At 38.7% G+C, this 27,718-nt stretch overlaps 1 protein-coding gene across 1 annotated transcript; it reads left to right on the top strand.

Moving 5' to 3' along the window:
* Window positions 1–648: 648 nt before the first annotated feature.
* Window positions 649–27,274, top strand: WDR48 (WD repeat domain 48). The gene is made up of 19 exons (XM_033058494.2): window positions 649–728; window positions 8,571–8,711; window positions 9,024–9,102; window positions 9,380–9,462; window positions 9,578–9,707; window positions 13,124–13,212; window positions 14,079–14,180; window positions 14,583–14,807; window positions 15,850–15,924; window positions 16,255–16,357; window positions 16,655–16,752; window positions 18,325–18,432; window positions 18,766–18,862; window positions 19,368–19,463; window positions 21,534–21,639; window positions 23,016–23,103; window positions 23,666–23,742; window positions 24,446–24,638; window positions 25,244–27,274. The coding sequence occupies exons 1-19, from the start codon at window positions 681–683 to the stop codon at window positions 25,337–25,339; spliced, it is 2,034 nt and encodes a 677-aa protein (XP_032914385.1). The 5' UTR covers window positions 649–680; the 3' UTR covers window positions 25,340–27,274.
* The last annotated feature ends 444 nt before the right edge of the window (window positions 27,275–27,718 follow it).

The following is a 27,718-nucleotide window of genomic DNA, read 5'->3' as shown; positions in this document are numbered from 1 at the left end:
TCTAACAAATGGTGTACAAGGACAGTGTTTTGCACAGAACTTCATACAGTTCCTGTATGAATTTATGAAGGCAATACAGGAGATACAAAATATTTTAAGAGAATGCTCCAAACGGGAGCAAACCCTCAACCCTGGAGTTATCAGCACCATGCTTCTAACAAGAATATTGCACACAGAGAAATCTCTGGCTACTATTAATGAAGTACAAAACTACTGATAAAGACTGTCTGATTATACATAACGTTGATTCTGTTTATTCGAGTGGGCTCTTTCTTATTTCAACATAGGCCTTTCCCAGCCACTCGAGACGAAGCGAAGCGGGACAAATACACTGCAGGAACAGCAGGAAGTGGATGGGCACAAACCGAGAGGGGCAGGACGGGAACAAAACAAGAGCAGTAGGACGGGGTCAAAGCGAGAGGGGCAGGACGGGACAAAGCGAGAGGGGCAGGACGGGGAAGGGGACAGACCTGGCCCGCCCTGGGGCCGGGCTGAGGCGGCGCCTCATGAGGCGGCAACATGGCGGGCACCGCGTCAGGGCGGGAACGCGGGACACGCCCCTATTGGCCGCTCTCCCCTTGGCCACGCCCACCCAGCGCTCGCCTATAAAAGGCTGGCTCGGACCGGGTGAGGGGCCGGCACTTCCGGTCGGACATGACGCCACAGTGTCAACATGCAAGATGGCGGCGCATCACCGGCAGAACACGGCGGGGCGGCGGAAAGTGCAGGTGAGGGCGCGGCGGGGCCGGCGCGGCTCAAGAGGAGCCCGGAGCCTCGCGGGCCACGCCAGCGGCTGCAGGATGTCAGACCTTGGGGGTTTCTATAGCAGCGCAGTGGCTGCGCTGTCCCACAGCAGCGCTGCGGTGAGGGGAGGCAGCGCCGCACGCCCCCGGGGTCTCTCCCCCGCCTCCGCTGGCCGCCGTGACGGGGCCGAGCGGCCGCCTGAGGCAGGGCTGAGGAGGGGCTGCTGCTCGCTGCCCTGGTCGGGTTGTGCAGCCCGCAGGAGGCAGGGCTGAAGCAGCTCGGATCAAAAGCGGCAGAGCGCGGGGGGAGGTCAGTGGAGACCGAGAGATCCGTGCCCCCTGACCTGCTTTGGTGTAACGTGAATTCTCGGCAGCGACACAGCTGCAGATTCCTGCCGCGGCTGTCTCGCCTGTAGCGGCTGCCAGAGTAGCTTTAGATTAGGTATTAGGAAGAAATTCTTTACTGCGAGCGTGATGAGACACTGAAATAGTTTTCCAAGTGGAGCTGTGGATGCCCCCGTGCCTGGAATTCAATTCTGTGTCACCTGGTGTAGAGAAAGCTGTCCCTGCCCAGGGCAGGGGGTGGGAGCTGGGTGATCTTCGGGTCCCATCCCACCCAAACCATTCCACAACTCTGATCTGCTTCACATCCTATCTCTGCTTAGTTTCTCTAAAACGCTCTGTCCTTTCACACACATGAGCAAGGAGCAGGATTTTTTTCTTCTCAAATTTCAGAAGTGTTCTTTGCCAGCTCCAGGCAGCATTTGTTGAAGGAAACCCGTGGTACAGGCAGTCAGGTGGGTGTAGACATTCTCAGCACACTTGAGGAAGAATTAAACCCTCAGGCTTGGGCTCACGTGTAGCTATGAGTAGATTGTTGTAGCTTTGCTGGAGACTGGAATTACCAAAGTGTGTGTAAAAAGTCAAGACTCTTTAACAGTAAAAGTCACTAAAATGGTTTTATTTTATGGTTCTTAATGATTTTCTTGTTTGTGATACTGCCAGCCCTTTAGATGTTTCTATGGCTTTCACTATGGAGAAGATTTAATGCTTTATCAATGTGCAAAGCTGCCTAGTGGCAAGTGCCAGTTTCAGCTGTACCTATCCAGTGTAATCAAATTAAATATTGATTAGGCTTGAAATAGCATTAAGAGCTTTCAAAGCAGAGGTGGGTTTGTTTCTTGGATCATTTATTGCGCAGAGGAAACGGGCAACTCTTCAGAGCATTTAGTGTTTTCTGTGGTTAAGTGAAGCACTTTGTCAATTCTATATAAAGAATTCCCCTAGAAAAAAACCATGGATGTGCTTTAAAATACAAAGAATGCCTATGCTGTAAACAAGTTTTTGCAGGTTACACCCCTAAGGAGGAGGATTTTATTATACCTTGGTATGTTTGATGCACTCCTATTTATGAAGTAGTATTTCCCTGACAGCAACATGCATCAAAGAGCTCATTGTTTCCTTTTTTTACTATTTTTGTTCTCCAAGTATTGCTTAGCTCAAAAGTTTTTTTTTGCAGGTGGTTTTGGGCTGGTTTATGATGTTTTGTCAGTTCTCATTGCACTGTGTGGTATTTTTTTCACCTCATGTACAAATGACACTCAATGTACATGACACTGATCTGTGTCTCAGCGGCACACTGAGTTTGGATCCAGATTGGTTGTGTTTCCCAGAGAAACCTCCCAGCCCTGGAAGTGTTCAACACCAGGTTGGACAGGGCTTGGAGCAACCTGGGATAGTGGAAGGTGTCTCTGCCCATTGCAGGGGTCAGAATGAGAGCATCTATAATGTCCCTTCTAACCCCAACCATTCCAGGATTAACATTTTTAAAGTTTGACTAGAAGCTGAATGTTTTTCTTGACTCCTATTATTTCACCAGCTTGGTTAGTGACAGGACTTTGTTCAAGTAAAGCAGTTTTAAGTGGCTCTTTTATCCATCAGCTGCTAATGGAAAAATAAAACCACTCATGATTTATTTTAATTCCCAATGGCTGAACATATATGGTGCTTCTACATAGAGTTTTGGAGAGTGACAGACTTGGAGAAATTTGTTCCAAACCTATGAGGCTGGAAGAAGAGGCTTTTACAAAACATGGAGGAATTTGATTCCTTACATGGCAGGAGAACTGATTGAAGTTTATGGAAATCAGAACTATTATTAGCTTGGATGCACCTGTTCTACTGGTAGGCAAAGCCATCCAAAATAGTCAGTTTAGGATGCTTTTGCATATAATTGTAGTTTCTAATGGTTTAATCAGAGTGGATATTTTAGGCCTCAAAATAAATTCCATGTTTAACTCTTTAAATGGGAGTCAGGCATTTGAGTTGTCCAGTGGCAGGTTTGTGAAGCTTAGCCCTGCCTTTCTGACAGCTGCAGGAGTGAGGGTGAGTGATTTGGGAAGGGAAGGGGGATGCAGAGGTGTGTCAGACACTGATTTGGGAAGGGAAGGGGGATGCAGAGGTGTGTCAGACACTGATTAGGAAGGGAAGGGGGATGCAGAGGTGTCAGACACTGATTAGGAAGGGAAGAGGGATGCAGAGGTGTGTCAGACACTGATTTGGGAAGGAGGATGCAGAGGTGTGTCAGACACTGATTTGGGAAGGGAAGGGGGATGCAGAGGTGTGTCAGACACTGATTTGGGAAGGGAAGAGGGATGCAGAGGTGTCAGACACTGCTGTTGGCTGTGTGCTGTAGCTTTCAGATGTCATCCTGGCACTCAAGTCAAGGTGAAGCTGCTTCTCAGCAGGTGCCTTGACAGAGCTGCCCTGGAGGGGTTGCACTGTAACTGCTCTCCCAAACTTGATCCCTGGCCAGAATAAATTTACCCCCACAATGAAAACTGTTGACAACACATGAGAATTTTGCCATATAAAGATCAGCATCCTTATAATATGATTGCATGAATTTTAAGCACTTTTTGTCGTTAAGTCCTGTACAGAATAAGAAAATCTCGTTTTCCATTCCTGGAAGTGTTCAAGGCCAGGCTGCATGAGGGTTTGAGCAACTTCATCTAGCAGATGTCTCTGCCCTTGGCAGTGGTTGGAATGAAATAATCTTTAAGGTCCCTTCCAACCCAAAGCATTGTGATCTTTTTGAACTGATTTTGTCATATTTTTGCACTAGTACTGCGGCTTACTAGATGTGATATCTGTTGTTTTTATATTTTATATATAATACATGTAAAAATTATAATTGCAAATGTATTTATTTCATATATAATGCTTAAGCAAGCAAATAGCTGGTATGTTGATTCCATTGTAAAAGAATAAAATGAGCTTCTTAATGCCTTCCATTACTTTTATTCTGGAGCATGGATAAAAATTAAAATATTCTTCTTAATTAAAAGCCATATTTTTAAGGCTACATATGCTCCACCAAGATAGTAAAGCAATATTGGTATTTTTCCTTACTACTTTACTGCTGCTTATCTCATTCTTGATGCAATTTAGATCTCATGGAACTCTCCCATGATTATGAGAAATACTTTTTTTTCTTTTAGTTTTTCACTTAGAAACAAGGCATGAGTGCCTTCAGAGCTCAGCTGGTTGCCATTTCCTCCATGTGGTTTGGTGGGATGTTTTATAAGCAGATTTTACCCATGTGTCAAGATAAAGTCTGTTATAATGCATGTAAAGTAACAAGGGTAACATGATCCTATATCAGCTGATGCACTTATCCATGCAGGAAACACTTGTAAGTCCTGCAAGAAATTCTTTTGGTTTTGTGTGACAAAATGTATCTGTTGGCAGTAGCTTTATCTCTGGAGCTCTTAGGTAATCATTGAAATGATTAGTCCTGATCCATTTAGGGTGGTGAATCCCATAAACTCTTTATGGTGAGTGGATGTTTGTGCACTGCTGCTGTGGAAGATTCTTACTCATTATGGGAGCTTATTAAAGCTGCAGCAGTGCTGATGTCAAAGCTTTGGTTTTTTAGTGAAATATTTCCCATCCCAGGCAATGGTGGCAGTAAAGCCATGGGGATCTATACCCCAGTTCTTGTCTGTGTTTATCCCTGGCTCTGTGCTCTGATGGAAAGGTCACAGCAGGAACTGCTCCAGCCTGTCCTGTGTGGAGCAAAGGTCACTGAGATTTTGGAGCCCTCATTCCTGGGGGTCTCCAGACCCCTTTCCAGGCAGAATCCAGTACTTTACCTTCAGTGAAAGGATCTGTGTGCTTCAGGAGCAGTGGTGAATTTTATCACAGCAGTTTCTCCTCAACCAAACTTTGCTGCTTCTATATTGTTTAGATATGTTTGTGTATACACAGGCTTTGAAAATACACTTTGATTTTGTATTTGTTTTGTGTACTTACTAAATCTACTAATATTTCTTAATTCTGTGCTTAGTGACACTCAAAACCCCAACCAAACAAAAAAGCACTTACTTTTTCCCCACCACCCAAATAAGAACATAATGGAAAACCACATACGGATTATCAGCAATCTTCCTCTGTTCTTATTAGTTTTGGTTTTGTGGACTTGGCTGTGTGTCCACCACTCTTACACAAGTTTCAACTCTTTTAGTCAACTTACTGTTGTTTTTATTATCAGTGTAAACAACTCAGTTACTTGGATGTCATTAGGTCTCCAAGATGAGTTGGAGAGTCCATTTTTTCTGTAGCTCTTTTCAGTTCATACTGATTTCAGGACAAATGGTTTGCCTTGTCCTTAGCCAGCTGCTTGAATTGCAGGATTCATTTGAAATGTTGGTGTGGTATCCCATCAACTTGCTGTCCACAGAATAATCTTCTCTCATTTTCATTTTCTTTCTTTGTCCTTGTAGTATTAGAAATTAAAAAATAAATAAATAAAGGAGTCCCTCTTTAATATGGATTAGAATTACTTTTATAATTGAAAGATATCTGTCATGGTTTCTCCCCATGATGTGGAGGAAGTTATCATTACCTAACAAAATTGGGATTTTTTTTTTTTTTTAACTTCTTACCATTTTTCCTTCAATTTTTAAGACAGTTTATTAGGACAAGTATATATCGTTCTGTGGACAGTAAATAACACTTTGTAAAATTCTAAGTCTGAGGAGAGACAAAAATAACTGAAATTCTGTGCATAGTAGCTGTCACTGATGGGGAATTTTGTATCAGACTCTTTTTGTTGTTTTGCCTTATTTTTTTTACACCAAAGATCTCTTGTATTTACACCCAAAGAAAACCAAAGGAACATGAGATTTTAATCTTGTTTAATTCAGTTGTTACAACAGAGTTATTCTCCAGTTTCTCACAGGGAGAAGGAAGGATGATGTTGGGTTTCCTGCTCAGCTTCTGCTGAGATCCAGCTCAGATCTACCAGGGAGCAATTAACACTGAAACAATATAACCCCTCTCTTTATCCCACTTCTTTTAAAATGTAAAACAATACTTGCCAAGAGATGTTTGACTAAATTAATATGTGGAAGTCATTAAAGGAATAGAGCAAATTAACTTTGAATATTTCTGTGCTGGTGGCAATGAGAAATAGTTGCCAGTGTCCTCTGATCGTGTCTTTGTGTGAGGAAAAAATAGCATTTGGTTGAATTTCATCAAGATTAATGCAGAAATATGACTCAGTTTCCAAAGTCCTGTGGAAGTTTTAATCATATATGAAAAGTACCTTATTTACTAAAGTAAACCATCATTTGGGGATTTTTTTGCATTTTTAAATATTTATGGCTGTTTTTCTTGTGCTCCTTTAGATTAAAAAGATTAGCATCATTATGTGCAAAAAGTATCAATGTTACCATGCTTAGGTGACTAACATAGTTTGACAGTCTAACTTATGAGTAGAATGAAGAGCTCTTAAATTATACCTGAAAATATAACAAATATGGGAGGTGACTGACAGAGGAGGAACAAATCTGAAATTTGAGGTTTCCTCAAAGAATATCGTTCTAGCATTTGTGAAAACAAGAGGTGAAGGGCCCTGCTGATCTTGAGCCTGATATTGAGTCTGGAAAATATTGTTCTCTGTAATGAAAAACATTAAAATTGATCTACTGACCTCTGGGTTTGTATCTTAGCTGCTCACATTTAGTATTTTTAACTGAGTGCTTTCATTGGCTTTAATCAAAGAGTTTGACAGCAGCATGAATTTGCTGGGCATCCTTTTGCCTTTTTTTTGTATCATGTTAAACCTTGACTTTGACTCAAACATTATTTTATACACATAATCTGATGTGGTTCAGCCCAGGTAAGGAGTGGCACATACATCTTGCTCCCTGCATCTCACAAAGAAATAATACCTCAAGTGCTTGAAGTGTTTTAACATAACACTTCTGCGTGGTTGATGGTGTCTGCTTTCAGCAGCATCTCTGGAGCTGTGTGTAGGTGGAAACTTGAGCATGGATAGCAAGAATGTTATGGATGAGTCTGGAATGGGTGAGAGAAGCTGAAAGTATTGGAAATCAGGACACAATCTAAAACTGGGAGGAAGAGCTGTGATACTAAAGGGGCTGAGAGTGGTTACCATAAGGTCTTTAAGAGCATTGGGATATAATAATATAATTATGTATATGTATTGTACATATGCAATTATATATTATGTACACTGCATTAATAAATGTAGTGAAGGACTTGTGGAGTGTGTTGAGGCAGAAGGATTCAGGAGGCTCTGAATTTTGGTCCTTCAGTGTTGGTCTGCAGAGCTGCTGCAGCTGTTTCTGAAACAGAGAATAGCACTGGCCATGTGTTTTCTGGAAGTGTCAGTGCTCTGGCTGTGCTGCCTGAGGATGGGATAATTGGATGGAGGCGTTGCCCACATTCACCAAATGGGCCTGTCAGCTCTCCTGCTACAGAATCTGAGCTGCTGTAAAATACTTCTGTGATAAGGACTACTGAACATCTTAATTTGTTGGATTTATTTTGTGTCACTGAGATCTGATCTGGAAAACATTTTCTTTATACTACTCCACACAGTTACTGGAGTGAAAAATTGTTTTCTGATCTCTAGCCCAAGACTACTCTTTATAAGCATTTTCAAAACACTGGTGATGTGTATATCCAGAGGATTCCTTCTTTGAGCAGTTTTGATTATACCAAGCATGAAATTTTACCTTGTTCTGACTATATTTTATAGAATCTGGGAAGATCCATAACTGGCATTTTCTCCTTTTCCCTCAGCCTGGGGGAGTAGTGTGTAAACCCAGGGATCAGGAAAGCTCTGAAAAAACTACACTGTCTTAAATTGTATTTACTGAACACTAATAATGGAGACTACTGTGGCCTTTCAGGGTCTTCAGAAATTTCCTTTTAGTTTTTCTGAATAAATTCATGACATAGCCTTTACACACAGAAACTGATGGAATAATTTGTCTGAAGGAGCACTAAGAGTTCAAGTTCCTTATTATATTGGCAGGTAAGTACTTAAATTGGTTTAAAAATAATAGTGACACCTACTGGATTTGTATCTGCAGTCTTTCAGTGCTTTTTGAGCCATGGTGACCATATCCTGGGAAATACTGGCATTGCAGCCGTGGAAACTGAAAGTGGAACCCACTTGGGAAGTCAGGTTCAGTGTGTCTGAGGTCACCCAGAATATGCACACACAGCAGGGAATTGTAATGAGGATTCTTTGGGTCTAACTAAGCTAGAATTGTAATGATTAAAAGAATCTTTTGGGCTCCAGTTCTATCACTGCTGAATCTTCTCTATGACTCTTCCCCATTTTTGGGGGCAAATGACTGATGCTGGTAACTCTCAAACTGACAGACAGTGCTTGTAAAACTCTTCATATTTCCCACTCAAGAACCTTACAAAGATGAAATTAGATATTCAGATTTTATGACCAGGTCAATATCTTAATACCATAATTGGATTTGTGCAAATGTGTTGTAGGTTTCCTATGTGATTAGAGATGAAGTGGAGAAGTACAACCGGAACGGGGTAAACGCACTCCAGCTGGATCCAGCATTAAACAGACTCTTCACGGCAGGGCGGGACTCCATCATAAGGATATGGAGTGTCAATCAGCACAAGGTCAGTCAGCAGAGCCTTCCTGCCTCTAAACCTACCTTTTTCCAAGTTATCCTGCTGGTAAGCTGCCTGCAGGGCTATACCTGATGCTGTTTTTAACAGCTGCCAATTACTGTGATCACAGAATCCTTTTGATATTGCTCGTATCTCACATAACTGTGTAGTTCTCACAAAAAGGTTCTGGGAAAGTGATTTCAAACAACTCTGCATCAGGAAACTTTGGATCCATGTACAGGCTGAAGAAGATGCCACATCAGGATGTGATAGTCACAATCTTCTCCATTGGTGATGAGCTTATTTTTTCTTGATTTGCAGCAAGACCCTTATATAGCATCTATGGAACATCACACAGATTGGGTAAATGACATTGTGCTCTGCTGCAATGGCAAAACGTGTAAGTACTTAAAAGTTTCAGAACTGCACTATTCAGAAACTGTATACAAGTAAATTATCTGGTGCTTTAATTATTTTCCATCTTTTCTTAGCATGTAAAATTAATTTGTGATGTATATTGTAATTTTGGTAAATAGTGTAAGCAGCTGTTTTAATGAAAATTGAAATGTGTATATAAATGATTGTTTTAATCTCTTTTGAAAAATTAGAGTAGTACAAATATGCTCTAAAGTAATATATAAGCCATTAAAATTTAGTCTTTATTCTTTCCAATTTAGTGATATCTGCTTCTTCAGATACTACTGTTAAAGTGTGGAATGCACATAAGGGATTTTGCATGTCAACACTAAGGACGCATAAGGTGAAAAACATTATCTGTAAATACTGTGTGTGATCACTGCCATTCTTACAATTATTAAGATGTGGACTTTGAAAGGATAACATTGATTCATATTGTTGCATTTATTTTGTTGTAGGACTATGTAAAAGCCTTAGCATATGCAAAAGATAAGGAGCTGGTAGCATCTGCTGGGCTGGACAGACAGATCTTCCTCTGGGATGTAAATACTCTCACAGCACTGACTGCCTCAAATAATACTGTCACAAGTAAGTACCTGGGGAGGGGAGGCAAATGCAATGCATTTTAGTGAGTAGCATAATCTGTGAGGTCAGTTTAAAACTATGGATGCCTTTTTCTATCTATACATAAAACAATGGGCAAGAAATTTGAAGGTGGGGCTGGTATGCATTCAGTCCATTTGTTATGTTATGCAATAGCTGGAAATCTAGAGCAGCCAGCAGCATTTGGAATAGAGGACAAGTCTCTTTGAAGTGTTTCCCCTGAACTGTGACATGCTGGTTTCTCTGAAACTTGATAGAGCTTTAACTTAAGAAGCTTTTAACCTCTCAACCAACCTTTTATAGAAATCTTCTCGTAGCTAATTTGTTCCTACTTTTTGTGTTTTATAATTTGGGGTTGGTTTTTTGTTTGTATAGACGCTGAAAAAACAGACAGTACAGCTCCTAAAGCAGCACTTAATACATTTGTCAAATCTGTCAGAAGAATAGTTACTACATAAACTAGACTGAAAAACACACAAAGTACTAATTACATATAAGGACATCATGCTGGTGAGATTTAAATCACTGGAGATTGGAAGGCAAGGAGAAACTGTAGATTTGACTCATCAGGGTTAATTCTCAATCTTTTAGGAAGTCACCTGTCCTGCTTCTCTCTCCCAGAAGGGTATTATATAAATTGTGAGATCTTTCCTTTTTACAGCAGTTCCAACACTGCCTTTTTTAGAATGGTCAGGGTAGAGATGGCTCTTCTGGGAAGTGTGGCACCAGTCTTTAGGTTCAGTTGGATTTAAGTGAATAACATCAATCTGGGTCGTGGTATCCTGGTTTATATTGGCTATTTTACACTTGATGTTTTGAGAAAGACAGTCTAGTGTGACCACAGTGTACTTTGCTGCTTGTTGGGTAGGTTGGAAAAATTGTGTTCCCAGTCATTGATCTCTTTCATCCTTTAGTTAGTTTGATGGATATTTAAACAACAGCAGTCTCAGGTGTTCACTGGGAAAGAGCAGAACAGTCTTGCACACTGCCACATGTTAATTTTCTAAGTAGGCCCAGTTGCTTCCTCAGTCATAGGTTAGAAATGACTCAAGGAAAATCCACAAAATTAAAGTTTGGAATTGACACAACATATTCCTAAGGCATTTCAGGAATATATAATTCTGTAGGTAAGAGGCAGGCATCTGGTTTTGTTGGTATGGGAGTTTTTATTTGTTCTATTGGGCTGATTTTGAAAGGTGTTTAATTTTATAGATTTGGTAGCCTCTCAAACCAGAGGTGCATCTGCTGGGCAGAACTGTCAGTTTTGCATTTGTTGTCTAAGGAATTTACTTCAAGTATAGCCTGTGCTGACACAAGTTAGTAGCCTCTGGAAGAGACATGGCTTTAGAGAGCTGTGTTGCACTGTAGAATGCTATTGGGATGGCACATGACTACAGATATTTACTTTATATTTCCCAGAAATATAAAATCATTCTATTTCTTCCTTTTCTTACTGAAAATAGAATTATTTTATAGCCAAACTTTGCTGATGACTGCAGGTTTTGCTGTCTTCTACTTGAACAAAAAATTTTTGAAGGAAGAATTTATTTGTGAGCTCACAGGAAAAACTCAGTTGTGGAATAACAAAGAAGCATAAAAACATTTCTTGTACACTGTAACAGTGATACAGAACCTAAATGATTTAAGTGAATCAGAAATTGGAGATGGGGAGTACTGAGGAACTGGTGCTTGTTTTGAACTCAAGATCAAATGGAAGTGGAGACATTACCTCTAAGGTGACATAGAGACATTTGCATTTCTGGAGTAGGAAACAAGTATTTCATAAGGGAGAGGAAGCAGAGGAGTTTTTTCTTTCATTTTAGTGCTCCCCAGTAACTGTTTCTGTTGGAAAGAACACAGTATGTGTCCTCACAGAATCTGTTTTCCTGAGTCCTCTCAGACAGTATGGATTTTTTCAGAATACAAATGAAAATTGTTCTTGTGCATTAGTTTTCTGTCTGATTACCTGAAAGCAGTGTACACAAACCAGCATTAAGAGGGAAGCATATTTTGAAAGAGTCTCTCAGTCAGCAGAGCTGTAATTCAAATTAAGAGGCAGTCCCTTCCAGAAGAGAGTGGAGTTGAGCTTTGCTTTTGTTCTGGAATAAATTCTGCTTCTGTGCATTTAGGATTCTCTTATTCCTGCTATCCAGCTTTTGATAACTCTGTGTGTTATCCTTTCCCAAATTATTTTGATGGTTGAACAGTGTGCTAACCTTCAAGAGTTTTCAGTTCTGTGTTTTGCTTTTAGCTGTTCTCTGGGAAAAGTAGAAAACTCTCACTTTATTTTAGCTCCAAATAATTATTTCATTTGACAGTTTGCATTAGAATGCTATAACCAGTGGCTAAAAGGACTCTGAAGTAAAGCTGCATGATTCTTCATAGCATCCTAGAATATCCTGAACTGTAAGGGACCCTCAAGAATCATTGAGTCCAGTTTCTGGCCCAGCATGGGACAACCTCAAAAATCTCACCCTGTGCCTGAGAGCATTGTCCAAGAGCTCCTGGGGGGACAACCTCTTCATGATTTCCAGCCTAAACCTCCCCTGATACAGGTTTCTCCACTGTGACAAAGTGTGATATTACATTATGATATTAGCTTACAAATCCTATGTTGGAAATTTAGCTCCATCATAAAAATAAATCATTGTTTGAAGTTTCATGTTTTTACTGGCCATGCAGTTTGTTGCTATTCTCAGCCTTCTTGACATACTGATGGTATGGATTTGAGGCTTGATGAAGTGCCTGTTTGTGCTCTCTAAATAGATGATTTTCATTTGCTGTGTCTGTGTTTTTCTGAGTTGAGGGGCTGGTACTTTAATCTCCAGAAGTGGATTAGCCTGGTTGATAGAGAATTCCTCTGCTCTGATGGTAGGTGTGATGCTAAGGAACTGCCATATGGTTTTCACAAATGCAGAGGTAGCTACCCTGCTCAAATAACACATTTCAGTGCTGCACTGTAACTTCTCTCCATTTCTGCTGAACTAGAAGAGCCTTTAATACAAAATGAGTTTTGCTGTTACTTAGCTTGGAAAAAAATCTCTGCACTTAAATCCAAATGCTGTGTGTTACAAGATCACAAAGTGTCATATTCCAATAACATAGATGAGCAAGAGTAGCTTGGTCGCCCTAGCACAGAACTGTAGTGCCAAAAGGTCATCCAGATTGTAATGACCATAAATCTGAGAGGTTATTTTGTTTTTATGCAGTAGTAGATTAAGAAATGGAATGGGGTTTTCCCAGCACCATGCTGACAAGTCTTTCTTAAAGCAACTCTGTATTTGGGGCAGTGGCATTATTTTCATGAGTCAAAATGTATTAAAATACCAGTTTTGAGTGAATAAGTATGTTTTTCAACTAACAACATTAAAATTGAAAATGTGAATTTTATTTTGAAATAGCTTCTTCCCTGAGTGGGAACAAAGACTCAATCTACAGCCTTGCAATGAATCAAATGGGAACAGTTATTGTATCAGGGTCCACTGAAAAGGTAAGCAAAATTTGGTGAGGTTCATTTTACTTCAGTTCCATTTCAGTATAAAGAGACAATTTTATTCATTTTCAATGTCATGTCTGTAGCAGCTTTTGTGTTTTCAATAGTGAGGGCAGACACTTCTCTTAAGTGGGAGTGCAAGTGTAGGATACAAATCCTCAGTCTGAAGAGGTGATGTATCCATGGAGGTTTAATACATCAGGCAGACAGTCAGATCAGCCTGTGTAACCCTCTTTGTCAGAGATCATTACATTTCTCATTCCATTTCCCACAAGAGCTCTGCTTTTGAGGGCACATGACTCAGATGAATATCAAGCAGTTGCTGCAGGTAGGAGAGAAGGTGCCAGCAATTTGCAAGATCCCTGCAGGAGGTGGGAAATGAAGTGAGTTAATGAAGCTCAAGTGTTCCCAAGAGACAACCCTTGCTCTTTGTTGTAAAGGAAGGTGAAACAGGCTTAAATCTCTGATTTGGTTTTTTACTTAATCTAACCTTGAAAGAATTTTATTTCCAAGACAATATAAAAATGAAAATAGAATACACCAGTGAAGCATCTGAGAGGATTCTCAGAAGCACATTTTTGCCCACATCATGCTGTCCTATTTCCAGTCACTTCCATTCTTTAATTTCTTTAAGACAGAAGAAGCCAGAACAAATTAAATTAAAATCAGGAGAAGATCACATATGATTATTAGAGCTGCATAAGATACAGTCATGTCTGTCCTGTTCTAACAGATATTTTCAGTGATGGATGCCCACATGTTTGAAATAAGTTATTCAATTGGAAAGACTTGATTTCTGCAGAGGTAACACATTGCTGGGAAGAATGGTGTTAATGTCATTTACCCAATGTCTGTTTCCATAGGTTCTAAGGGTGTGGGATCCAAGGACTTGTGCAAAACTAATGAAACTCAAAGGGCACACAGACAATGTCAAAGCTTTGTTGTTGAACAGAGATGGCACCCAGGTATGTGCTTTGAGACAAAGGCATTTTACAGAGAGCAGAAATGTCATTTTGTCTATTTGAATGCAATTATGTAACATCATAAATTACAGATATATAGTGGTTAAGGGGGAAGGCTGATGGGTGAAATAAAAACATGTTCATCTAGGTGTGGAGTGGGTAAAATACTGGAAATCACAACTAGAGTTATCTTTTTAGCACCATTTAAATGGGAAAAATATAACTATATGGATTAACAAATCTTTTTGTGGAGAAAAATATTTAGAAATCCTGACATGGCTGTTTGATGGAAGTGTGCTGGTGTTGCTCAGATATAACTATATGAATTACCAAATCTTTTTGTGGGGAAAAATATTTTGAAATCCTGAAATGGCTGTTTGATGGAAGTGTGCTGGTGTTGCTCAGTGTCTTTCAGGCAGCTCTGACGGAACAATCCGCCTGTGGTCCCTCGGGCAGCAGAGGTGCATAGCCACGTACAGAGTCCATGATGAAGGTGTTTGGGCTCTGCAGGTCAATGAAGCCTTCACTCATGTTTATTCAGGAGGAAGAGACAGGAAGATTTATTGTACAGATTTACGAAATCCTGATATCCGGGTGCTGATCTGTGAAGAAAAGGCGCCAGTTCTTAAGGTAATTGTGTTTAATTCAGGAAAATGTAGAGCACCTGAGGTTAGAAGTGATGTCTGAAGATCTGGTCCACTCCTCACCCCTGCCCAAGAGCACTGGAGCTTGGAACCACATCAAGATGTGCTTTGAGTATCTCCAAGAATGGAGAATTCACAACTTTGCCAGTGTTCTATCACCCTCTCAGTATAAAAGGGTAATTGCATGTTTTCTCATGAAACAGTGGCTTGAGATATAAATTGATTAAAGAATTCACATTGGCTAACAAGTGTCTACTACTTCAGCAGATTGGCTCTGTCTCCTAAATTCCATCTGAAGTTTAATTGCCTGAAGATGATGGGTGCCTGGCAGCTACTGAAAATATGCAAATTCAAATATTATTGAAACTGAATATGCTTCACACCCAAGAAGTTGGGTTTAGCAGGCTCTAGTAGTTTTAAGAAACTGAGCTGGCATTGCCAAGGTTTTGTACAGAAGTGGATTTTTCTTAGCAGCAACATATGTGCACAGGACTGTTTTAGAATATGTTACATACTCATGGGAACCAGGAGTAAAGTTGTATGTGGGTGTTTTGAACACCTAAAAATGCTGTTTGCATGCACAAGTCTGAATCTTTCAAAGAGACTGGTTTTTGAAATTTTTTTGCTGTCTCTAACTTTAGTGACGTGACCTTGGAAATTGCAGGTGCATAAGGCTTTCCTTGGGAGTGAACTCTTAGTGTGTTAAGATAAAACCTGGATAAATCAGATTTTTTTCTGGAAAAATCAGAATGTGAGAAATTTCAATTCAAAATGGAAGATGAATGTGCTGGTCAGCTGTACAGAGATCAGAAGGGGCCTCTAATCTTGGTTACAGTGATTCATTAATCTGGGAAATGTAGTGTCAGTGCCAAATGTATAAAATTCTGGTTTTTCATTAGTATAAAACTTCAAACTGAAAGTAGTGCTGTTTCTGAGATACTTTCAGTTATAGGAGTGGGTCTACACAAGACAATACTAATTATCAAAGGGAAACTTAAGCATGACTGAAAGTTTGTTTCATTATTTAGATGGAACTGGATAGATCAGCTGATCCTCCTCCAGCACTTTGGGTTGCAACAACTAAATCCTCTGTGAATAAATGGGTAAGTGATAGATTTTACAGTCTGAATACAATTGAGTAGTCATGGCAGTCTTGGTTTGGGAACTGTTGCTTTCAATTTGACTGGGGTATTTTGTGATCTGTAACCTTCCTTTAAAATACATCATAAAATGCTAATATTGAAATTGCTCAAAAGGTTTGAAGCTTTGAATTATTTGCTCTCTATTTATGATGCTTTTAGAAATAAATTATATTTCTTGAACTGGATAGTTAACATCTAAATTGTGATTGGCAACTGGCAGTTGTTACTCACAGATAAAAGCGGAGTTTAGACATGATTATGAATGTGTCATTAATTTCTTTCTTTCTTTAGACTTTGAAGGGAATCCATAATTTTAGAGCATCAGGAGATTATGATAATGATTGTACCAATCCCATACCACCCCTGTGTACACAACCTGACCAAGTTATAAAAGGTAAAGAGCTGTTTTGCAGAGCACCTTGTAAAATCTGTGATCTTTAGCACAAGTGATAGAGCTCTAAGATTGACTCAATTTTTTTAAAAACTTGGTACTATGATTTCAACCAGAAAAATGTGGTTATTGTCTATCCAGTGTTGGTTACAGTTAAAATCTTTATTTAAACCTTGGTGACATCTAAAGTTTACACAAAAAAGTGAAACCAAAGAACAGCATGTCATGTTATGCTATTTAATTTAATATGATATTAGAAAAAAATGACAGTAGTAACCTTAATTCTTGTTTGTTTGCCAGGGGGTGCTAGTATTATTCAGTGCCACATTCTTAATGACAAGAGGCACATATTAACCAAAGACACAAATAATAATGTGGCATACTGGGATGTCTTGAAGGTAAGGATCTAATTTCAGGTTTTCTACTGTTGAATGATTAATTATTTTGTGCCACTTTTTTTTATGTATATTGTTGGTGTTTCAGATTTCTATGGTAGAAAGTCAATCATCTGTCTCAAGATTTCATGCAAAATTTGCCTTTTGAAAAAGGGGCATTTCTGAACTTTTTTGTAGCTTTCCCTGAGGTGAGACTGATATCTGCATTCATCTGAATTCAATCCAGTATTGATATCTATATTCTCCTGAAATTCAGACCCTTGAATTTTTTCCAGGAAATAGTAATGTCTGTTTTGAGGGGGTTTGTTTCAAAGAGGGCTTGTGTTTGCTAGGAAGGCAGGGCAGTGAAGGAAGAAGAAGGAAGCCTGGCTCCTGCCTAGCGTTGCCTGAGGAGACTTTGTGTCATTTCTTTGTTGCTTTACCCAATGATTGGTCAGAGGAGAGGGGAAAGAGTGCAGAGAGAAGGGACTCAAATCCCACATCAGTGAGATGGGCAGCAATTTCCTCTCTGGAAAAAGTCTGTTTAAATTCTAAATATTTTCATCTTGAACTATGCAGTGCAGCAGCCAAGATCAGTAATGAGGTAAAGCCTGATCTCCAAATTACTGAGTTGTTGATTGAAGCAAAAAAGAAATTAAGTTAGAGGATATGGGTTTATACTAAAAATTTAGACTATTTTTGGACAAGTTTTCTTTATTTCAGTATGTATTTAAGTCTGTAGAGTTAGATCTTGGGACCAAAGTCAAATGCTGCTGTTAATTTTTAATTTCATTCAGGTTTTTTTTCTTAGTAAGGCTGTGAGAAGTGTCACTTGATAGATATTTAAATACATATTCACTGTAGAGATGAGATTATTTGTGAGGTCAGAGTGTTGCTCCCTGCACTTAAAAGCTGAGACTTTATTGAGCATGCTGGAAGAAGAGAGGGAGATTTTCCTACCTGTAGCTGCATCCTTCAGGCTTTATTTCTTGTAACTTTTCCTGGTTTTTGAGGACATAAATTCCAAAGTTGCAGTCCTTAGTGTTTGCCTAAAACAAGTATTTCAGGATGACTTTGCAAGTGGATTACAATAATTTGGATTTTAACAGAATTGCTTAAAGTATTAAAAAAAACAGAAATAATGCATCTACACAGAAGTTCACTCCCTGCTGTTCCCATTGCAGTAGCTGAGCTGAATTTGTTGCCTGATGTGCAGGAAAATACTGGTGTTTGATGGAGTACTAAAATATTGAAATATTGGTACTGATGGAGAGAAAAATGACAAAGGGTATTAGAAGAAAGCAGTCTGCTCAGTGTAAGGAAAATATTTTCCAGTAATCTGAAATAAATATTTCCAGACCTCTCTACTGGCTTGATGCCACTACCTTGAAGATAAATGAAGAATAAAAATTACTTACCATATAAATTATTGTTTGAGTTTTTATAAAGGATTTAACCTTTGACTTGTGTGTTTTTGGACTGCAGTGCTCAGGGAGAGACCATAAGTCACAATCTTTCCAAGTGTGTATGAAAATCAAGGAAAAGACTTGAGGTGTTGATATGACTCAGTACTTGTACACTTCTTTTGGTGAACAGGCATGTAAAGTTGAAGACCTTGGGAAAGTAGATTTTGAAGAAGAAATTAAGAAGAGATTTAAAATGGTTTACGTGCCAAACTGGTTCTCAGTGGACTTGAAAACTGGGGTGAGATACAGCTCCTAAATCTGTTGTTTTAATGTCATATTTCACATTTTTTCATGTTGTTTGTTCAAAAAGACTTTTGTTTGTTATTTTTAGAAGAACCTTCATTGCTTTTCTGATGGATTAAATTGATTTTCAAGTAAAACAGCAACTTCTACCTCTTATTAATAAAATTATTAGTAGACACTGTATTAATTTAATACTGTTTTGTAAACAAAGTGTGCTGTCATGCTTTAGAAATTCTTTGGTTTGTATTCCCAGCTAAGCAGGAGCAAAGTTTATAGATTTATTTAATCCCAGACAACTTCTACATTCCTTGTGGTCTTTTGCCAACAGATGTTGACAATTACTTTGGATGAAAGTGACTGCTTTGCAGCCTGGGTTTCAGCAAAGGATGCTGGATTTAGCAGTCCTGATGGTTCTGATCCAAAATGTAAGTTTTAACTAATACTAGTGTTTTATTTTAACAAATAAATCAGAATAAATTCCAGTCTATATGTTTTGAAGTATTCCAATGCCATGTATGTCAGTATCTGATTGGATTTTGGGACTTATTTTCTTAATATTAAATTCTGTAACATTCTTCAAATAAAGTAATACTTTTTTTTCTGAAATAGTCATGTTCAGGATTTACATTTAACTTTGTTTTAAACCTTCAACGTGCAAAAGGGAAAATGTAATTATAACCTAATGTAAAGAATGTTAAAGCACATGAGTGATCCAACAGCAGGGATTCTAAAATCAGCTTTTCCTGAGAGATTGTAGCATGCAGCTCCCAGATTGTGGCAAGCAGATTTCTGTGCCCATAAATAGTTTGCTTTGGGAATAGAACTGCTCAGACTCCTGGGGAGTTTTCAGTTGTGGATCAAATGGACATTATTGTGTTGCCCATGGGATTTTTTGTGTGATTTAAGTTCTGCCTCACTGTGTCTTGGCAGTGAATCTTGGAGGGCTTCTGCTGCAAGCACTTCTGGAGTATTGGCCTAGAACACATATCAATCCAATGGATGAAGAAGAAAATGAGATAAACCATGGTTAGTATTTAATATTTTCCTTTCTTATTACTTGGCCATGCATTGTTTTTTTATATAGCTATTTCTTAAACAGATACATTTGTCTTACACTTATCTTTCTGTGCATTATATCCTTAATTTTTTTTTATCACTTCTAAATTTGCTTTACACCAGAAACTGTTGTACTTGCAAAAGTATCAGCAAAAATCTTAGATCTGTCTGTAAAAAAAAAAAAAAAGTAGATGAAAAAGTAGATGAATAAATGCTTCTGAAGTTACAGAAACATGATGAAAAATATTGATGAACAACAATTACTGGCAAACTGAGGCTTGACTTGGAAAAGAAACACTAGATAATGACAGTAAATAACAATGATTCAGTTATCCAACATTAGCCAGTATTCTCTTGACATAACTCCAGTTTTCTTCTAGGTATTGTGAACAAAATGAAATAAGAGCTTTATTGGAAAAACACATTCAGTGTAATAACATGTGGAGTAGGTCTATGGAAAACTCCTTTAAGTGGTGTTTAAGTCTAATCAGGCCTTAGATGAAAGCCATGTGAAATGTAAGATAGAAATAGAAATGTAAAATACAATTTGGCAAAATAAGAGACTTTGGAGCTCCTGAGTTGGAAATCAATTCAACCAGGTCAGCCTTGACTGAAAAGCCTCATCTTTGGTGATGAAGACATTGCTTTCTATAGATGATGCAGTTAAGAAAATTGTACATTCAGCATATCTTGCTGCTTTGTGACAAGACTGTGCCAAGAATTGGTTGCTTTCTTCTTTCAAAACTGGCCTCCACGGAGGGTTAGAGCACTTGGCAGAGTCTCCTGGTGCCACTGCTGATTCTCAGACTGTTGTGTATTGGCAGTTTACAGCTCTAAGCTGAGAAGTGTCACTCACAGGTTTTTGTACAGGATTATTGGTGCTACACTGCTTATTCCTGTGCAGAGTTGTGGATTAGGGGAATGTTTGGAGTACTCATAACAGGATCAGTTTTCATTGCCCTTGCAAAAGAAAAAATTTAGGGAACTGGCACTGAGCAGTGATTTGGGAAGGTGAAGTGTACCTGTTGGACACTGGCATTTTTGTAGAGATATGAATTTGAGTAATCATAAAATACATTCAGTGCTATTCCTCTCAATTGTTCAAATTAGTGCTATGAAAAAATCTTTTAAACTATAGGATTTTTCACTTACTGTGACTTCAGTGTCATGTTTACCCCTTCTAACATAGATTTGCTTTTTTGGTTTCTTTGCTTGTTACAATTTCTGACCTTTCATTGTGGCTATGTGTGTTTCTGGTTAGAAATCATTCATCTCATGAGTCTGTGCCATTTAAATTTCTTAGTGTTGCTTGAATTCAACATCTCTTCAAATACAGTAATGAGGTGCTACAGTGTAATGGAGATGATTTTTCTCAAGTGCAGGTCAGGCATCCAAATTCTACATTGTTTTAGGATACTTACTGATTAGAACTGCACTGTTCAAGAGGTGTATAAATAATGCTGATTTTTCTTTAATCTTGTCCTATCCACTTGATATGGAATCAGGTTCTTCAGTCTTTGAAGACCATACTGCTGTAATTAGCTATAATAAATTGAATTTATAACACAGGAACTTCAAGGCACTGTGAGTCTGAGCTTTCCTAGTAAACTGTTTTGACAGGTGGCAAATCCAGGTAAAAGAGCAGTGCAAACAACCCTTCAGAGTTCTGCATTGTCACTTTAGAGGGAAGAACAGTCCTGTCTCAGCAGAGTATTTTAGTTGGTTCCTAATGTTAGTATTGTTCAGTTTGACAAAAGAAATGGGAGAAAACCTCATAATTGGGTTTTGGCTCCTGGGCTTTATTTTCCCTTTTTTCACAGGCTTTTGAATTTCCTATTTCTACAAATCTGTATTGATCTTGTTGCTCTCTAGTTTGTTTTTATATACTTGTTGTATCTTGGAAATGGGGATTTTCTTGGTTTTCATGAAGCACATGATCTTATTAATTTACAAAATGCTTCTGCTCTACATAGAATGTGTGCCCAGTTTTAAGACCTAGTGCAGTCTCACTGCTGTTTTATGTGTGGTTTTTTCCAACAGTGAATGGGGAGCAGGAGAACAGAGTCCAGAAAGGAAATGGATATTTCCAAGTGCCACCACATACACCAGTTATTTTTGGTGAGGCTGGAGGACGCACTTTGTTCAGGTATAAAAACTCGCAAATATATATTCAGAGACTGAACAATCCCTTTCTTAGTGCAAGCAGGAATGTTATCAAAAATGCTCTTGGAATCTGTTCTGTGCATTTAACACATGCCCTTGACAGGCAGAATAAGCAGCTGATGATGATGATTTGGCATTGTCCAGCTGAACATGTGAAATTGAACATCTGCAAGGTGTGGGGTTGTAAAGCAGTAAGAGTTCTGTGTACTCTGTGATTTTTTTTATTTTTTTTTTGGGTCTCCTCTTTCTGCAAACTGATAAATTAAACTGTATTTTAGAATGAAGTTCTGCTACTTTCAGTCTGTCAATTCTTGTGTGTTGTGCTGGTCTCTGAGCATTAATTACTCAGGACCTGCTACTCTACAGTGAGTTGGCTTCTGCTCCCAAAATTAGTTGATGGTCCAGTAGAAGCTCCTAAACTCTGGCAGGGAGGAACACAGGTTCTGTATTGCAGTGTGTGTACTAATTACCCTTCTATTTCTTCTCATTCTACACTGAACAACCTGAGATATGATACATTAGAGACAGTTTAATAGTGCTGCAAAACAAGTGCTGAGCTTGCAAACACTGAATTGTTTGATATTTACTGACATAATGGATTTTAAATGTAAGGAGTGGGGCATGTTTGGTTTGTTGGTTTTGTTTCCCAGGCTGAACAGGCCCCAAAATGACATAACTTTTGGTCACTAAAACAGGGAAACCATTTTCAACTTGGAAAACTGATTTCTTTTCCTGCAGTATCAATGTATTTATGTTTTACCTGTGGCTTAATATTTGCCTGCATTCTGTTCTGGTGGATCTTCCCTCATAGGCAGCTGCTCCTCAAGAGAGCACTGGGAAGATCCCCATGTTAATGAGAACTAAAAGGTGGCTTGCAGGACTCTGACAAAATATCTCATTGCAATTTATAAAATGAAATGTGGCTTTTTTGAATCATTGCATGGGCACATAGCCTGAAATTGGTTTTATTATTTCCTTTTAGTGAGGGCTTAGCAGATGTTTTACATGCACAGCTCATTTTTCCCAAGGAGGATAGAATTGCTTTATGCCAGGTGCCTTTCCCCTTCTCCTGGCAGTTCCTTACTTCAACACACAAACATAACATAGTCCAAAGTACTTTAATAATTTTCTGTGTCATAGCTGTAGTCTCCTGAGATCCTACTCTCTTTCTGCTCTGGGATCTGTCTTCCTACAGCTCCAGCTCTTTACAGAAAATAAGTGATCTCTTCCCCAGTAAGTTCACAATCCTAACAGAGTTCAGGCTCCCTGCCCATTAAAAGGGCAGAACCTCTCCTGAAAGCTTTTTAATGCTAATCACAATAATGGTTGTTACAACAAAGTTGTTTCTGTGTGCCTCAGGTTGTTGTGTCGGGATTCTGGAGGTGAAACTGAATCCATGCTTCTTAATGAAACTGTGCCACAATGGGTGATTGACATCACTGTGGATGTGAGTAGTGGGTGGAGAAGTTTGCTTTTTCTTAGTTTTTTTTAACATGTACTACAATTAATTTTGCAGTATCTGAAATGACATTTTACATTTTTGCTGTGTTTGTGTTTAAAATAAGTGGTCTCAAGGTCTGTAATCAAGACCCTTCAAGATGCATCATTTTTTCATGTGTCCAGTTGAAGTACTTCTGCTCAATTTATTTTAACAGACTGTCTTAGATAAAGAATTCAAAGTCCTGTGCATAATTGGTATCCTTTTCAAGTGAGGACCTCAGGAACAGAGAATACACTTCATATTGCTGCTGTCTTTTGATACTATCTAATTGCCTTTGAAATAAATGATAATTTGCATTCAAAAGCTGGATGATATGTGCATCAGCTAAATTGAAGTGTCTCAGGAGTATGAGTAATTTGGAAGTTGGCTGTGGTGGGGATGTTGATTAGGAATCTCTCATGAGTTTTGATAATTAGAAGCTGAATATACTTCACCTAGCAGCTGCTGCAAATAGGAGCTGATCATGGTTCATCCTAAATTAACACTTCTGAAACTTGTTTCCTTCTAGAAAAATATGCCCAAGTTCAATAAGATTCCCTTCTACCTCCAACCTCATTCATCATCAGGGGCAAAAACTCTAAAAAAGTAAGTAATGCAAATATGACTTATCAACATTGAATATCCAAATTGCAGAAAAAAACCTGCAAGCTTAAGAAAATAAAAAAGCATAAAATCAATTCAGAGATTTCCCAGAGAATTGTTTTGTGCTTGATGAATTTGTAGAAGTTCTTAGTCATTTAGCAGCAATGCTGTAAAGCACTAAGTTATTTCAAAATATTTAAAAGAATTGTGGATTTGGGTTTAAAGGCAGTTGTTCAAGTTTATGCTAAGAAATGTCTAAGAACTATCTACTGAAATGAGACTTTGTCTTTTGTGGTATTTAATCAGAAAACAGATGAATTTATAGATTGTTACTCTGTTCAGAACCACAGCTTTGTTTCCTGTTGCTAACAGAGATGAATAATTGCTTTTTGAAAGGAAAAAGGGAATGCAGACAAGTTTGCCAGTCACATGAGCTATTATTTGGAGCTGGGTTGGTTAGAAAGCAATGCAGATTTTTATCTGGTCTTTTGAATATCTCAACCACTTTTCTGAGTTTTTTGCTGTGTGACTCTTTGGATAAATTGCTGTTACAATCATGGCATTCTGGATGATCCTGATAATTTACTACTAGACAATATAAAGGTGATCTCTGTGTAGTTGCATAGTGTGCTATAGCTGAGGAGGGTGGTGTGAAGATAAGAAATACAGTTTTTTTTCTCCTGACAAACATCTGTAACTCCTCTAGAGACCGGCTGTCAGCCAGTGACATGCTTCAGGTGAGAAAAGTGATGGAACACGTGTATGAGAAAATCATCAACTTGGATAATGAGTCCCAGACAACGAGCTCTTCCAACAATGAGAAAGCAGGAGAACAAGAAAAGGAGGAGGACATTGCTGTGCTAGCAGAGGAGAAGATTGAACTTCTGTGCCAGGACCAGGTAAGTCCCCTGTGATCAAAACCAACCTCTGGCTGTGAATTGGTTGTGAATTTTTGAATTCTGAGCTGGAAATATGCTGAAGGTTAGTTGTAAAGGTAACAGATAACTAAATGTTTTAACATTACGTTAACTTGGTGCTGACACAAGTTCCTGACAGTTGCAGATGGAAGATTTTTCATAATGAACCCTTTAATTTTGGTCTGACATGGAGCTCTTAGAGTATTTGCTTATAGTCTACAAATGGGCTTAATGCAATTCCATAGAGTTGTATTTTTGACGTTTCTGGAATGTTTTGAATTCTGCTTTTTTGGCAGTTTTCAAAATTGTTCCAAAACCACTAATTGCCTAATAAGTTTAATGGAGGTTAGGTACTGAGGAGGTGGTTGTAATCTGAAGTTACATATTACTCTGCTAAAATCTTTCACTAATGCATCAGGCTCAGTTGCTAATTGAAAACTCCAAGCCTTTGCATGGCTCATCTTGGTATCGGTTTTCACAATCCTGTGGGTGAACTGGAGTGTTTGCTTTTTGGTTGTTTTTTTTTTTTTTTAATTTCTGCCAGCCTAGCAGACTAGTGCAATAAAAGCTGCCATTTTTCTGTGCAGGTTTTGGACCCCAACATGGACCTTCGAACTGTAAAGCACTTCATCTGGAAGAGCGGCGGGGACCTGACGCTTCACTACCGCCAGAAATCAACGTGAGGGCAGCGCTCCCAGAGCAGTCAGGAGTGACTTCACCTTGCTGTGCTGGTTCCAAGAGTAGTTCTAGAGCAGCCCACTGAACCCAGCCCACTGAAACCCTAAGGTAGATGAGACTTAATGCCTCAGTATGGATGGGAAGTAAGCATTTAATTGAAGTGACTAATAGACCTGTAATATAGAGGAAAAAAAAAATTTATATGACTTAAACTAAAGTCTGTCCTAGTCTCAGTCAATGAGATGGGAGGTCCCCGAGTGGTTTGTGTTGTGTGAGGTGTACAGAGAGTGGATGATAACCCAGTGCAGACTTTTGCTTCCTCCTTTTTGCTTTTGTTTTTTTTTTCCCAGAACATAATCCCCTCATCTGCTCATGCTCAGTATCAAACAAGTTTGGCCCTATTAGTCACAATGTAATTAAGAACTGCACACAAGGTATTTTTAGTACATTCCATTCATAAAGTTCCAGCAATGATTTCTCACAGGTTACTTAAGCATTTCTGCCACTAAAAGAAATTTGGAAAAGAAAATACCAGAAAATAGGTATTGCATACTTGAATGAATGGGCCCATTTAATTGCAAACCAAGGGTTAACATGAGAATTGTTTTAATTGCTTTAGAGAGCTGTTGACATGCAAGATAAGAACACTAGAAAAATATCAGAGCAGTGTGAGTCCAGTGATGCTGTGCATCATAATAGAGTGAACATGCTTTGCAGCAACTTAGATTTCTTTTTTTTTTTTTAAATATATATAACTACTTCCTGCACTGTGTCCTAGGTGTTCTAAAGACACACCAGTCTAATTTTTGGTAACTGTGCTCCAAAAAGTGTGTGACATTTTGTTAAAACTTCAAACCATTCTGATTATAACTTCATATGTTTAATGTTAAACTCTAGAAACTTCTCAGCAGATTTCATATTCATGAGATAAAAATACTGATTCTTCTTTTCCGAGGTTTTATATGCAATTGTCCTTTTGTTAGAGATTTATGCAGATCTTGTTTTCACTGCTATTTCTAAAAATCTGTGACTGTCATAGGCTCATGGTAATCTTTTGTAGAGGTTTAACTTATTGGGGGGAGGGAGGGTAAGGGCCTTTCAGCTTTTTGTGAGAAAACGTGGGGATATCCCAGAAAACCCTTTGTAGCCAGAGAAAAATTACAAATCCTCAAAGAGAAATGGTTTAGAAATTACTCTTGTCTGAAGCAGAAGCACAAGTGCCTTCAAGGGGCAGTATATTATTGGAGTTTCTTCAGGAGACACATGCTCTAGCTCTTCCTGTATCTTGTGATCAAGATTTAGGTTGAGGCCTAAGGAAAGTCCCAATAAATTATATTACTGGGATTGTATTGGTCAGACAAAAAGTAAAGTATTTTTCATCATGTTTTATTTGAAAGAATAGTCAAAATATAGTCAAATAGTCAAAATAGTCATTCCCTTCTGCACTTTTAATCCAGCAAAACAAATTCATTGCTTAGACAAAACCATGGTTCAGAATTAAGCCTGCATGTCTTTTCCCATCTTTTGAGAATCAGGTTCAGTTTTTTATCCCCGTTTCTGTGTATGCTTAGTTTGACACAATTGTGCTTTAACTGCACATTTTTAGTGCTATTTGTGAATTAAATGGTTAAACAGAACTGTAACTTTTATTGGTAAATTGTCCTGACCTGTATTTATTAATAGCAAGGGTCTTTGTTCCAATAGGCACTGTTTGGGTTATGTTTTGTTTCCTGGTTGTCTTCCTGTCCTGTTGTATACATTGGAGTTGCTCACAGTAATTTTTTGTTTGAAATCAGCCCAAGGTTGTAATTTTCCTTCTGTTTTTCCTTTCTAACCATCCCAAAACACAGTAACAGGAAAGATAATGGAAGAGTCTGCAATGTCAGAAGGGTAAATGATGTTTCACAGTTGTATAGAATAAAAGGCTTTAGTTAAAATACTTTCAAGTTGTTTTGTGTACTAGATGAATTGTGTAATTTTGGAGTCTGAATTTGACAAAGGGCTTCAGAGTGCTTTGAAGCCTCAAGTAATGCAGTGGCTGAAGAAATGGCAGTGCCTTAGCAGAATCCTGTGAAGATCATCTTGTGATGTGGTTGAATGTAAGAATTTCTGAGGTGAGCAGGCCTTCAGATGTGAGCTCTGAGTCCTGTTGAGGGGAGAATCTCACATGGGCAGTGCTGCTTTTGTACCCTGAATGTATTTTGTGCTAACAAGTGTCTCCTGCCAGTTGCTGCTGAGCTACTGGGTGTGGAAAGGTTGTAAGAGGCACATGGAAAACCAGACTGAGTTTCCTGATGTTGGAAATGCCAGGACAGAATGCTCAGAGCTTTTGATGTGAGAATTGTCATCTGAGCTGCTCTCTCAGACCACACAGTAATTCAGTG

This window comes from Catharus ustulatus, chromosome 1 (assembly GCF_009819885.2).
Source record: "Catharus ustulatus isolate bCatUst1 chromosome 1, bCatUst1.pri.v2, whole genome shotgun sequence".
Lineage (NCBI taxonomy): Eukaryota > Metazoa > Chordata > Aves > Passeriformes > Turdidae > Catharus > Catharus ustulatus.
Note: the sequence above shows the minus strand (reverse complement) of the source record. Positions and strands in the feature narration are given on the sequence as shown.

Bases quoted from the DNA above. Each gene is read 5' to 3' on its own strand.
- WDR48 (XM_033058494.2), top strand. From the start codon at position 681: ATGGCGGCGCATCACCGGCAGAACACGGCGGGGCGGCGGAAAGTGCAG. The intron at 13,213-14,078 runs GTAAGCAAAATT...CTGTTTCCATAG, and splicing joins TATCAGGGTCCACTGAAAAG to GTTCTAAGGGTGTGGGATCC. The intron at 15,925-16,254 runs GTAAGTGATAGA...TTCTTTCTTTAG, and splicing joins AATCCTCTGTGAATAAATGG to ACTTTGAAGGGAATCCATAA.